Genomic DNA, 13,763 nt, shown 5'->3' on the forward strand with positions numbered 1-13,763 from the left:
ACGAGGTGAAGAGATTGTAGGTGACAGAGCTGAAAGAAATTGCTGGTCAAAAGACCAGAAACGTAAGATGTGTATATACCTCAAAATGTCTTCTGACTTCAATTTCCAAATATTACTATTCCAGGATTTTTGTTTTTCTTGGAGGTATCTGAGTCTATTCCCAAATGGCTTTTTATTACAGTTGTTAAAACTGATTTAATTTCTTATCTGAACTTGGAATTCAGTTTCTGTAATAAGATGCTTCATTTTAGAAAAAAGTGTTTTGAGTCTGATCTGTGGAAATAACTCATTATTATATGTTCTTTTTAAAATTGGTTTAAACTGTTTATTTTTAATGGGAGTTATGTAGATCTGGGGAGGGGGAAGGTAATGTTGGAGCAAAGACTTAAAGTACTGGGCATAAACAAATAGTGGCCCTCAAAGAGGAGGAGAGGGGAGTTGGAGTCAAGTTTATTTTAAAGACTAATGACTGTAAGTGTAGATTTAATAAATATGGTTAGTTGATGTGTAGTAGTCTGTAATTTATTATCAATTTCTGCTTTAACTGAGTTTTGTTGAAATGGATAGTACATGGCTGTGTATTTGCTGTGTAAGCTTGCATTATATGGAAGAAGTAATTTCAAGGAAACAACACAATTTAAAAATAGTTTATAAATTTTTCCCAACCTATCTTTTTTTCTTACTTGGATAAACAAACAGCAAATTCTGGAAAGCTTTCATGATTAAAGCTTTGTAGGTTTTGGAGTTCCTCTGAGGTGGCAAAACCCACAAAAAATTAAAAATCTGCATTTAAGCTAATGATTTCTTCTCTTTATGTATATGGATATAGTTCTTACTGTTATCATGAATGAAAGTTAAATTCAAAGGAGAATAATTGATCAGTAATGACATCTCATGAGATGTAGTGGTTCATAGTAGAAAAGTAATTCCCGTTTCCGTTGCTGGTTTGGAAATCAAGAAGAAAACCTTTTGGGAAAGTGACCTTTTTAATGAGTCCTATTTGAGCACAGTGATGAGTACTGTATAGAAACTTAAATCAATCTGCCTTTCAGGTATTCAGTGCTCATTTTTTTCAATTCAGAACAGTAAATGAAACTTTATGAAAATGGGTAGGAAATTGAAAACACTATTTCAGTGTGTATATGTTGAATTTCTGATTAGATGCGTTTGGGCATATTAAATCTGGTGTGCAAATCGCTGAGTGATCTTTCCTGCTCAATAATAGCAAAAAAACCCCCAAACAAACCCAAACAAAAAACCCAACCACAACCCCGCCCTGTATCTTAGTTTTCATAGCTGGATTTTAAAAATGCTTTGAAATCCATAGGCATCTCAGTTTGCAATGCAAACTATGTGTATTATCAGGTTCTGAGGAAAGGAAGGGTGGGTGGTACAGTTTTTGGGGTTATTTGACTTGAGATGTGCCTTCATGAAAAGCACTTTTTTTATAGTTTTTACAATGGGTGTTTTGATAGCTGTTACTTACTGAATTACTGATTTTGTGTCTGTGTGTGTGTTTCTCACTGTGTGTATTTTCTAACCCCATCACACCAGTTTTTGTTTAGCATAGTGCATAACATTGTTCTACATTCAGCAGTTGCTATTTAAATAGATTTTTGTAGTCACCTCTATCTGATAGTTGCTTTCAATAACGTTTTTTCTATTTGCAGTATGTTAAACGTCCTTTATTTGAAGTGAAACACAGAATGATAACACTGATAAAAAACCTAATGTTGCTGAAACTAGAAGTGGCAACTGACAGAAGGAGGAAGGATGGCAGTGAGCTAACTAATCTAGATAGATTTGCAGTTTTCCAGTAATAGTAAAAATATGACAAACAACTGTAATTTCTTAAAGGTATAATTATGGAAAATGTAAAAGCAAGCTGTAACTGGCAGAACTTAAGGTCTTTATACAGTTGTTGATAAACAATGAAATCCCACTGGCTATTGCTTGATGGGCAGAGGTTGGTGTTTTTTCAGTTCAATATGCAGTGCATATTAAAAAACATGAGGTGACAGGACTAGAACCAAGAATAATTTATAGCTAATGGATAAGAATCTTGGCTAATGAAAACAAGAGGCTTTTATGGAGAACTTGCTAAACGAATGCCTCCCTTTCTACCTAATCTTTGCACCAAAGCTGAAATCACTCTGAGCAAAAATGGAGTATTAATGGTAGCTGTAATGGATCAGACATGAGCTGCGTTAAGGCTTGTCTTTCAGTGCCTGCCAAAGCTTTTCAGATTTATTGTTGTTGATAGTTTCCCTTGTTCTGTGGATTTTCAGTATGCCAAGGAAACGTAAAACCTGGAGATTAAGGAAACTTGATTCTCTAAAGAAAGCCTGTGGAAGAAGGGTAGATATTGATATTTGGGACTTGTTTTCAAAGCAAAAGGTGCAAATGTGTTTCAGCTTCAGGTAGCTCATGTGGAAGCCTGAGATGGGACTCTCAAGCACCCAGATACGAGCCATATATGCCTAGACTTTTCCTTACTTGACAATAACTGAAAGAGGGCTTTTAAACTGAAGAGTAAGATTTTATTTAAAACGTAATTAGAATAGTGGATTTATTAATCTAGCAAAAACTTGAAGTGAGATTGAATAGAAATAATAAAGACTTCATAAACTAAACTTCCTCTTCCTCTTGTGTACTTTCAGGGCAGGCCTTTTACGGGCTTTCTTGAAGCTTGAGCATTCATTGACTTCTGGGGTTGTGGCAAACCACACGATTTCCTTGGGGTCCTTACAAAGTCTCTCCTGTTTTATTAGCATTGAGGCCTGATTTTAAGAGCGGCATAGTCCTTTGGTTTGAGCTCTCCTTTCTCTGCTCCACTTACCTACCTCTGCATTCTGGCTTCTTGGGCAGCCCTTCCAGGGAAGGAGCAAACATTCTTTTGCTTCAGAAGTTTATACCTGATTGAGTACCTGTAATTAGGGCAAAGTGCATTGCAGCTTTCACTTTGCTGCTTATTTGCAGCATTTTAAAGACATGTAGCATGTTCAGAAGCAAATAATTGAGAGGAAATACAGCTTGTCACAGACCTAAATTGTGTCAGAGATAAGTTCTGTGATTTCCCTGCTCTGTACTCTTCTCGTGCTGTCCTTCCCATGATCAGATATGTAGTGGCCTTAGGAACTTTTGCAGATTCTCAGCAAGGTGCAGTTGACAGAGTTGAGGGGGTGAGGTTATGTGATATGGCAGGCAGTTGCCTTATTTCTACATTTCCTGATTTTTTTTTTTCCAGATTTTTTATTAACCAGTATACATGCTTCTGAAGTCTAAAACCCCACGCTGCAGTATTAGGCAAGCTTAACTATTACGAATCTTTTTATGGGCATGTAATAAAAAAAAAAACCTAGGATATATGAACTACTTCTTTCTGTTATTTAGGAATAAGTTGAATACAATATTGATAAAATACTTCTTTCATAGAGGTGAAAAATCATGGGAAGATGATTTAACATTTCTGTCTCTTGAGGAAAGAGGAATTTTGTATTATTGGAAAAGCTCCAGTGAATAAGTACCACTTTGTTGTAACTACTGTACCTGAATTATATACTAGGTTGATTTTAACATGTGCTAATACCTTGAAAACACTTCCTTTTGAAGAACTGAGAAGCTTACTTAGCACTGGAAGTTAATTATGAATGCCAGTGTTCATTTATTCTTGTGTATGCATGTTTTTATACTAGTAACTCTGTGATATAAAGTTGGTCCTTGTATAATTTTCAAGTGTCTTGTTTAAATAAAATGTGCTCATCACTCGATAAATTATCTGATAGTTTCTTTAATTCTTTTTCAGATCTTTGAACGAATTTTGTTTATCTGGGCAATACGTCATCCAGCCAGTGGATATGTCCAGGGCATAAATGATCTCGTTACTCCTTTTTTTGTAGTCTTCGTTTGTGAATATATAGGTAAGATTTGTCTTAATACTGAATTATGAATTGGTACTGGTTTTGGAACAGCATCTTCATTTTAATCTGAATAATGATTTGGATTAGATAATCAAAGCATAATTGGATACATGAATTTTATCATAAATTTTTGTAATTATAAATCTGTATAGTTCTCTTTAAATGTATACTGAGAAGCAATCAGACTTTGTGTAAGTAGTCAGTGAAGTTGAGGAATCTTTCAGGTTTTTATTCCAATCAAACTCCCCCCCCCCCAAAAAAAAACCCCTCATCCAAACCAACCCCTCTGCAGAAGTTGCAGACAGCATTCTTGTTTGTCAGATCTGAAAGGAGGAGAAAGAAGCACAATGTAGCATTTGCTTTCATCTTGATTTCTAGTTAAGAAGTGTTCACCACTCCTGATGCTTTTTTATTCATAGCTGGTTTTATTCTTTCTTTCTTTCTTTCTTTCTTTCTTTCTTTCTTTAATTCACATTTTTAACGAAAACTTTAAATTGTACATATGAAATGAGCAGGTGTTTAAAAAAAAAAACAAAACCAAACCCAAGTCAGATGACAATAACAAAAAAAGCCCCACACCAAAACAAGAAAAAAACCTCCATGAAACAAGGAAACCTTCTAAAGGAGTGGCAGGGAAATTAAAGTAGTGGGAACCTATTAAATTGAATCTGTGGCTGCAAGAATGGCAGCAAGGAATTACGATCTGAAAATTAAGGCAGCAATAATCAAATTCCTCTAGGTAAGAACTCTACTCTTCTGGGCCTCACAATGCTTGTAACAGTAGTAGCATAAACAGCTGTATTTCTCTTGAATTTGTGGCCTTATATATGAGTATACTTTTTGAAAACTGTTTAAATTGGCAAACTCTGATATTGCTTAAATGCTCATCTCTTAATAGAACATCGTTCATATCTTAAATTTATAGATTAATGTTTAATTCTTTATAAACACTGAATATGGCTAATTATTAAGAGTTCATTAATAATTTGGATATAACTATGGATATAAAAGGTAAGGTTAAATAGTAAAAATGACAATGTTGATCTGGCTTGAATTAAAACTGTTTTCCTTGTATTTCAATTTGTCATACACACATACAATGAAAGTACACAATGCTTATATGTAAATTTGAGCAACACGCTGTCTGGCTACTTCAGTGGATTCTTCCTACCATCTTTATGCAAGATACCCATTGGTGTCTTAATCCAGATTGATTAGATTTAACGAAGGACAGATTATCCTTGAGTGGATGATAGACTATCCATTGACTTATTTGCATGGCAACACCTCTGTTGCTTTGTTTGTTTCTTGTTTCATAGGGGGACATTTCATTGCTAAGCAACTAATGAGAACTACTGCTGCTTTCTCCCTAATCATCTCTTAAGTAGGGTAGAGGCTTACTCCTGAGAGTACTTTCAGTTTCTGCCTTTTACTCCCTCATTTGACAGATAATGAAAATGTTCTTAATGATCCTAGAACAGTGGGGTCTCCAGTAGTCTTCAGGATTGTTAATTGAAATAGGAAGTTCAAATGAGATGTGATTAGAGCACTGATATTCCATGTTAAATAGACCGTTTAATTAATATGGTAAATAAGTTTGTCTTTACCACCAACTTACAGTTGGCGACCCAGGTGATTGTTAATGTATTTTGCCAGTTTGTCAGTATTTCCATTTCGGAGAGCGTGGCTATTCCAGTAGGTGTCCAGTGAAGAAAGACAAAACTCAAAACCTAACAACTGTAAAATATATTTTGCCACTGAAAATGTATGAAACTCAGAAAACTGTATTCTAAAATCTCATGTAAAAGCTAATATCTGTATGGTAAGAAAAATACTGAAATGAAGGTATAGTAGTGGTCCTGGCTAAGTGCTAACAGCAGTTATTTCCCCTAGTGACATATGAAAACTTTATAAGATTTGTGTTTAAATGGCTTTTTGATCTGAGTCTTTCTAATATATTCAAGTTATACTGAGTGATGCATTCAAGTTAGAATGAATGAGTGTGCATTTTTCTTAAACTTTATGTCCCAATTTCAAGTTTATGAAGTACCTCAAAAATCCTGAGGTTTGTAATAAAATTATGGAAGGATTCAAAACTCAGACTATGAATCATACTTTAATAATTTAGATAGAAATAAATGCAGAATTGCAGAAGTTTCCTAACAAAAATGTTTAAGCTATTAGAGTATTTAATATTTACTCTATTGATACTCTGTATTCACAGATTCACAGGTTGGTAGGGGTTGGAAGGGACCTCTAGAAATCATCTAGTCCAACCTCCCTGCTAGAGCAGGATCACCTAGAGCAGGTTGCACAGGATCGCGTCTAGGCAGGTTTTGAATCTCTCCAGAGGAGGAGACTCCACATCCTTTCTGGGCAGCCTGTTCCAGTGCTCGGTCACCCTGAAAGTGAAGAAGTTTTTGCTCGTGTTGAGCTGGAACTTCCTGTGTTCCAGTTTGTGCCCGTTGCCCCTTGTCCTGTCGCTGGGCATCACTGAAAAAGTCTGGCCCCATCGTCTAGACATCCACCCTTTAGACATTTATAAGCATTAATAAATCAGTCTTTTCTTCTCCAGGCTAAACCTTAGGTTTTGTTGTTTTTTTGTTTGGTTTTTTTTTTTTTCCTCTAGACTACTCTATGATTTGTAGTTCTGATTTTAAGTGAATGTTAGGTTGTACCTTAAATTGCTCTATTTATTGCTTTTTTAACTATTGATTTTTGTATTTTTCTCAATACCTGAAACCTTTGTGTAGCAGTTCTGAGTCACTTGGATCCTGATTCATGCCATTGAAAGTGATATAGCCTTTTCTTTTAGATTCTTTCCATAATTAAAAAAGAGGTCCTAAAGGATTATTAAAGATTAATAATAAATTATTATTATTGACAATGGCATTGATAGTAAATCTGTGATGATTAGATCATCTGATAGTATATCCTGATAACTTTTACACACAGTTGCAGTTTTGTCAAATATTTTGGTGGGAGGAAAGGCATGTTTATTTTAGCTTTATGCAACTGAGAGTGCCTTAATCCTTAATCTTGCATAACAAGTGTGTTTTAATCTAGTGATGGGAATCTTTCTGCCCTGCTAAAGACATCCAAAAAACATTTGGAAAAGTGTTGTTAAAGAACTTTTGAAGATCCAAATGATATGTATGGAAGTGATAATTTCCTTGCCTAGTAACATTTTTTTCATTCAAATCTGAATGCCAAAAAAAAAAAAAAGTTTCTGGGTCTTTTTATAAGGACCAAAATAATAGATATTTTGATGTTTAGTATGGATTGAGGTATCTAATTTTAGCACATAGGTTCACATGTTTGGAATAGGTTGAGTAACAATGTAGGAATTGAATACGTTAAATGTTGAGAGCATTTTTCCAGCCTTGCCAGCAGTGTAAGTATGATGAAAGTGTAATTTGGTAATGTCTCATTAGTTCCCCACTCTGCAATAAAAGCAGAATACTCTAACATTTACAGCAAGATAAAACTTGGTTGTCAAATCAAGCCAGGAGATGCATAACTGCAATTGAAGAAAATTTCAGAGGGGGTAGGTACTGGCCCCTGCTGGAATACAGTAGATTCAGATTAGGATTTCTGGTCTGAGTTAGGAGAAGGAGGAATTGAAACCTTAGGTTTCTCATACCAGGTGATTGTGTATGTCAATCTCGACATTACCTGCCCCCTCCCCCTCCAAAAAAAATTGCTACAGATCTGTGAGCTTATTCTGCCATAATATAACAGCTTCTTTGGAATTTCAAACACCAGTGATACAGGAAACCTATTTTGTGCTTACTTCTAACCTGCTATATGACGTAGTAGTGTTATATGTCGTCAGAACAAATGCTAATTACTGTCAGAGCAGTTTTTCTGAAAGTTCTGTGTCTTTGTAGCATATTAGTTTGTGTCAAAATTAATCTCATCCATGTGGATGCAATGCCAGAGGTGTTTTTGTTAACGAGATAAGATATACCATGTGACTGCTCACTGTTCGGTGACTTATGTGGACAAGGAAATTTCGCACTAGATTGCAAGTCCTGTTTCAAGTTGCCACGCATGTTGCTCTCTTTGTACACTTTCCTGTTGCTCTGAGTCCCCGTTGTTCTACATTGTTTCCAAGTGCTAAGTTGTGCTGGCCAGTTGCTTGTGTCTTGCTGATGGAGTCAGCTGCACTTCATCAGCATTTAGGTAATTGTCTGGGCCTTGTGTGTATACCTGGAACCACAGACAGGACCTGGATTTATTCACCATCCAGAGAGATGAAAGTTCTAGAGAATCACCATCATAATAAGGATGCATGTCAGCCCACTGCTAAGTAGAATGACTGCGTGAAATTGCTTTGAGATCCCTAGCAGTGTTGGATCAAGAGAAAATTGGGAGTTAGTAGGAAGTCAAGTGCAGAAAATGAATGTTGCCATAGCACTTTTATGTTGGATAAAGAATGTCAAGAAAAATGAGCTGCTGACAACTGGAATGGCGATTGAGATATTGTCTGCAATCTTCTTGCAATAGAGGAGCTTGAGACAATTTGAGGATGCTTACAAGAACTCATGAACTGAAAGCTTTGGAAAGAGAGGTCTTATCCTTGTAAGTATTTTTCTTGTGATCTTAAATCCTTTTGTAGAAGGCATTAAATGCAACTTCTTTTACCTAGTGTTTCTTAAATTGATACTGCCATAACTTTATGGAACAGTTAACCCAGGCCCAAATCCTAATGGGATTGGGATGGGATTTAGACCCAGACCAGTGTTACTGTGAGAATATAAAAGTTCGCTGGTCCTGGAAAAGCCATCGTCTATCTATAGCTCCCTTATTTTTTTTTCCATTCCCTCTCATGTCACAAGAAGTGTTCCTGTCCTTAAAGTGAGATTTCATACTGGTTATTGCCTCCTTTCCTTCCTTTTCAGCATATCTGTTGTGACTAATTAAAGTTAAAACTATTAATTTTGGTTTTTTCCATAGTTTGAGTGCTGTATCTAAAATTATTATTTTCATAGTATAATTGGAGTAATATTTCAGGGCATTGTATCATGGCTGTATCTGAGGTGATTCCTCAGTGTTTGTTTATAAAATACAAAAAAAAATAAATCAATTTGGTAGAGATTTTTTTTTTCAGGAAAGAGAATTTTAGTTTTTATGCAGTAAGTCAACCTGTTTAGAATGTACGTAAAACTGAATTTCTGAATGATGAGGCAATAAGCCAGAGAGCAAAAAATATTAACCCACTGACTCCAGAGAGCTGCTAGAAGATTCTTCTCATACTTACAGGGTTAGAAGGTAAAATTTCGTTTAGCATGTGTTATTTCCTTTACAAGACCAAGCTGAAACCTTGATTGCTGCAGTATGTAAATTAATCTGAGATAATTAATCCTGTTATCTGAACACCTAGACCTTTCTTATTCAATTCCACCCATTCACTAGTCCTTGGAGAATTATGAATAGACCTCATGCATTGGGCTTTTGAGGAGATAAAGTGGAAAAGATGTAACGTATTTATAGTTATTCTACTTAGGAATGACAAATTGTTCTGATAAAATGGAAGTTGAACAAGGAGCTATAACTGGATTAACTGGATGCTTCTTCCTCTCCCAGGCCCTTCAAGTGGCTAGAGACTGATAGAATCATCCTTACTGTCTTCTGGTTTACCAGGAAAGAAATACTGGAAAACCTCCTAGGAGAGAATGCTCAGGAATATGAGGGTTTTCTTCAGTTCGAGAGATGAAAAAATTTTAATTGCAATTGTCATACGCTCTTGAACTTTTTTGATAATTTTTGCATTACACTTTGTAACAAACTTCTACTGTTTTAATGCTTTTTTTTGTTTAAATAATTACATGGTTTTGAACAATACCATATTAAAATGTTTTTATTTACACATTTGTCTGAAATGATTTATGAAACTTTTACAAATTAAATTTGCGTAAATGCACTGACATGAAGCATAACTGACATTTTAACATTTTCTTGCAAGTTGTAAAAGTATTAAAAAATATTTCCTCATTTTTTAAAACCATTGTAAAACTTGCATGAAAAACTATTCAAAAGAATTTAAATCTCTCTTCTGTCATATGAAAATTCAATGTCACAAGTTCCATTTGATCACATTAACTTTTCTCTCCTTAATGCGAATCACCAGTAATGTAGTTTCCACATACAAAGATATATTTCAGTACTGCTTCTTAATAATTTCCATTATTTTTTATTGTAATACTCAGGGCAATCAGTGAAGCTGACTGAACTTCTCATATTATCTGAAATATTCTGATAATTGAATGGAATATTGTTATCTGTGTGATTTGGGTGAGCAAGGAATGAAGAAGCTTACATAACTCTTTTGAATTAAAGTCTTGAAAATACTGAAAACCCAATTCCATCTTCTACGTAAGTCCAGAAAATATCATATGCATTCCTCTGTAAAAGATCTGCACCGTACACGAGCCACTTGGTGATCTGAAACTTTCAATTTACCTGTCAATTCTTTGAAGCACTCTTTGCTTTCACATATTTTGAAACTCTTAGTATATGCACACATATGTGACTGTAACATGACACAGACATCGTTCAGCATTATCTTAGCTTGTTTTGAGATAACTGCTGTTCGCTTTTTCAGTCTCTAGGATCATGTTCCTCCACTCTCACCCTGTTGATGTGCCAGTCTGTTGTCCAGTGAAAGGATTTTGAAAGTTATGCAGAGTAGCTGAAGAGAGAGAGGACTGTGATGAGTAAGATAAACAGGATTTGTCTTTGGTTTTACACGTTGATGATTCCTGCTTTGCACCATGGAAAAGATGAAGAAGGTCCACAAATAAGCGGACACCTGTGTTGTGCCCATCCACAGCGCTAAGGACTTGGTCTTCTGTGCTGGGTGGCAGCACAGATTTTGACTGCAGTGGGAATGCAGCTAGAAATGATAGGTGCTGAAAGACAGTCCTAACAGGGTGTTTCCTAACTCATTATTACATAGACTTTGTAGAGCTAAATTGTGTTTTATCCTGTTTGTTTGTTATGATTTGGCATGTTCTACTTTATTTAGGAGCTTCCTGAGACCCTTTTATAGCTCTCATTTCCTCCTTACTACTTCTGTTTTATACCACCCGTCAGATTCCTCAGTTGGAATTCAACCATTCTTTTGTGCAGAAATTACTAATTGTCCTATTTTTAAGCCACTGCAATTTTTAGATTCTGATGTTTATAGTTCTGTTATAATTGACCTTCGTGAAGAAGCAGTGTATTCTGAGAATTTGTAATCACTTTAAAATACACGCATATCCTTCTGTAATTCAGAAGGTTGTCTTTTTTTTTATTATTCATTTAAATATTTTTGAGTTGTTGTATTGAAAAAAACCCAAAATTCCTCCAGGTAAATTACATTGCATCAAGGGAGATAAAAATATAGACCTAAATTTTAGTGCTTTAAAAAAACCTTAGCACTTTTGAAGCAGTTGGCTAGACTATATTTTTAAATTCTTCTTTTGTTTTTATGTATGTCTCAAGAAAAATGAATCATTCACAATGTCTGAGCAATTTTTTTATTAGTATATAATACAGTTTTTCAGACCAAATTGGGCAAATAATTCTTACTATTTTAAATCCCTCTATTCTCTTTATTTGAGGAGAGTTCATGTGAAAAAAAACTAGCAGTGAAGAGTTTGAATTGTTTGTTAACTAGCAGTGCTTGCCATAATATGCTGCTGTGACTAGGGTTGGTTAATAACGTGGTGTATTTGGAGGCATTGCAAACAGAACTGTGAGGAAAATGTGGATAGTATTAAGAGGACATCTCATGCTTAGTTGATGAAGGGCTAGGGAAGGAGAGAGCATGAAGGAGGGCAAATATGTCTTGCAGGACTTGTGGAATGGAGAGAATTGATTAATAGGGGGCCAATGAACTAAATTGCCTTTAATATTCTGATCTTATTGTTTATGTGTTTGGATATTTATTTTAATTATTTACCTGGACAAATTCATCTTTATCTTTCAGCATTACTTGTTGGAATATTAATTTTTTAGTTGCAGTTTGACTGATCCTGTAGTGAGCACTTTGTTCTGGCTTAGAGTTATGTAACTATTTCAATTAAAGACTATTTTTTCATGTAGTTATAATAGTAAAAGCCCTAATGAAGGTAGTTGTGCTTTACCCAGATATGTACTTTGTGTGTGGTTTGCTAGTGATTTTTAGTGAGTTTATTCCCTACTGTTTTTCTGTAGTTGCTTAACTTACTGGAAGTCAGTGGTGGCATTGAGTATCAAATATATGAGTGAATCTGTCTGCGTAAGCTCTCTCTTAGTCTGCTTTGGTCAAAATGAGGTGATTTACTTATTTAATTAGTGTGATTTTAGCTAATTGTACCAACCCAATTAGTGCTACTGGCATTTCTTGGAGTATAGTAACCTTGAGAAGGTGTTGATAATGAGCAGCTGAGCACACATCTACAAGTAACTATTTGGTATAGTTCAGTGATAGTATATTGTTACATATATTTTATTCTAATATATTTTATTCCCAGTAAGGGCTTGGAACTGTGTGAACTAGATTTTTATGTGCTGTAGAATTCGCCCTCTTCCAGATCCCATTTGCTATCTCAAGAGGTCAGTGTACTCTGCCTGTTCTAGCTTCATTTCACTGCTCTTTACACTTAACAATGGAGCTGCATATTTGAGTATTTCCAAATCTGGTTTAGTTGGACAGGAAGGGTTTTCTTGCCATGTGCTTAGATCACACAGCTAAATCAGGGCTTGCTGTTGTCAACTTTGCTTTCTCTTTTCCAACCCCAAACATGAATTCCTGTCTTTTCTCTTTGGTCAGCATTGGCTTTTCTCTGGCACAGTGAATCAGTTCGGTTAAACTGGCAGGAAACTAGCTCCATAACAAAATGAATAATTTAACTTTCTTCTCTCATCTCGAGGATCAGAGATGAACATCAGTGCTGATGTGGGGACAGGAGCATGTTAGGGAAGAAAGGAGAAGCAAAATCTCTCTTTAATGCCAGGTAGCTCTTAGACTGCTTTAGCTGTATTATTAAACTGCACGCTCATGATAAGTCTTTGTGAATTCCACTTATTTTTCGATTAGCAAGTTAGGGAGCACTCCTAAAAGCATCCCAACAGACAGATGTAGGGTATGGCAACCTGCTTTTCTAGTATTTTTACTTCCTAGTACAGTCTTGAATGACCATGATTTATTATAATAGACAATACTGTTTTACAAAAGCACTCCTCCTCTAACTCTGTATTTGAATTTTGATTCACACTCTTCAATATACTGTCAGATTTCGAAGCTACTTATAACAGTTCATCTGAAACGTTGGATGTGTGGTTGCATCCAGTAGACTTCTTGGAGAAGGATTTGAGACTGACTGAACAGGTTTGTATCAATAATTGTGATAACCAAGCACTGTGAATGTAAGTTTTCTAGTTATCAGTTTCAACTTCAAGGCTAAATAAAAATAAATAAAAATTGATAAACAAACTTTTTTGTCCCCCTGAAAGTTCCCTGAAGCTTAGACATTGCCACCCTTCTTTGCTTATCGTGTGTAGAATTGTTTTTAATGTTACTTCTGTCATGTTTTCTAGAATTTTAATTATTTTTTTAAGTAGTTCCATAGATCTTTATAACCAAAGCATTTGAAGTCGTACCATACTGATGGGATGGAGAAAATAACTCTAGTCATCTTCATGACCTCTACTGAAACAAAATTAAGTTCTTGAAAATCCATTCGGTTAACCACACAAATTGCAAAATCCACATTCTTATTCTCATGAACTGGCACATATTGGAAGTTTGAATGAAGTGTAAGCTGTGATAAAATACCTTCTTTAGTTTGATTACAGATGTGTAGTAGTAAT

The 13,763-nt window shown here is 35.2% G+C and overlaps 1 protein-coding gene across 1 annotated transcript in view; it reads left to right on the forward strand.

Moving 5' to 3' along the window:
* The window catches only part of TBC1D22A (TBC1 domain family member 22A), a 179,427-nt gene that overhangs the window by 36,748 nt on the left and 128,916 nt on the right, over nucleotides 1-13,763 (forward strand). Inside the window, exon 8 of the mRNA XM_054839726.1 lies at nucleotides 3,806-3,920. Coding sequence (XP_054695701.1) covers nucleotides 3,806-3,920 — 115 coding nt within the window. The remainder of the gene's footprint in view (nucleotides 1-3,805; nucleotides 3,921-13,763) is intronic.

The sequence above is a fragment of the Grus americana genome, chromosome 1, assembly GCF_028858705.1.
Source record: "Grus americana isolate bGruAme1 chromosome 1, bGruAme1.mat, whole genome shotgun sequence".
Taxonomy (NCBI): Eukaryota; Metazoa; Chordata; class Aves; order Gruiformes; family Gruidae; genus Grus; species Grus americana.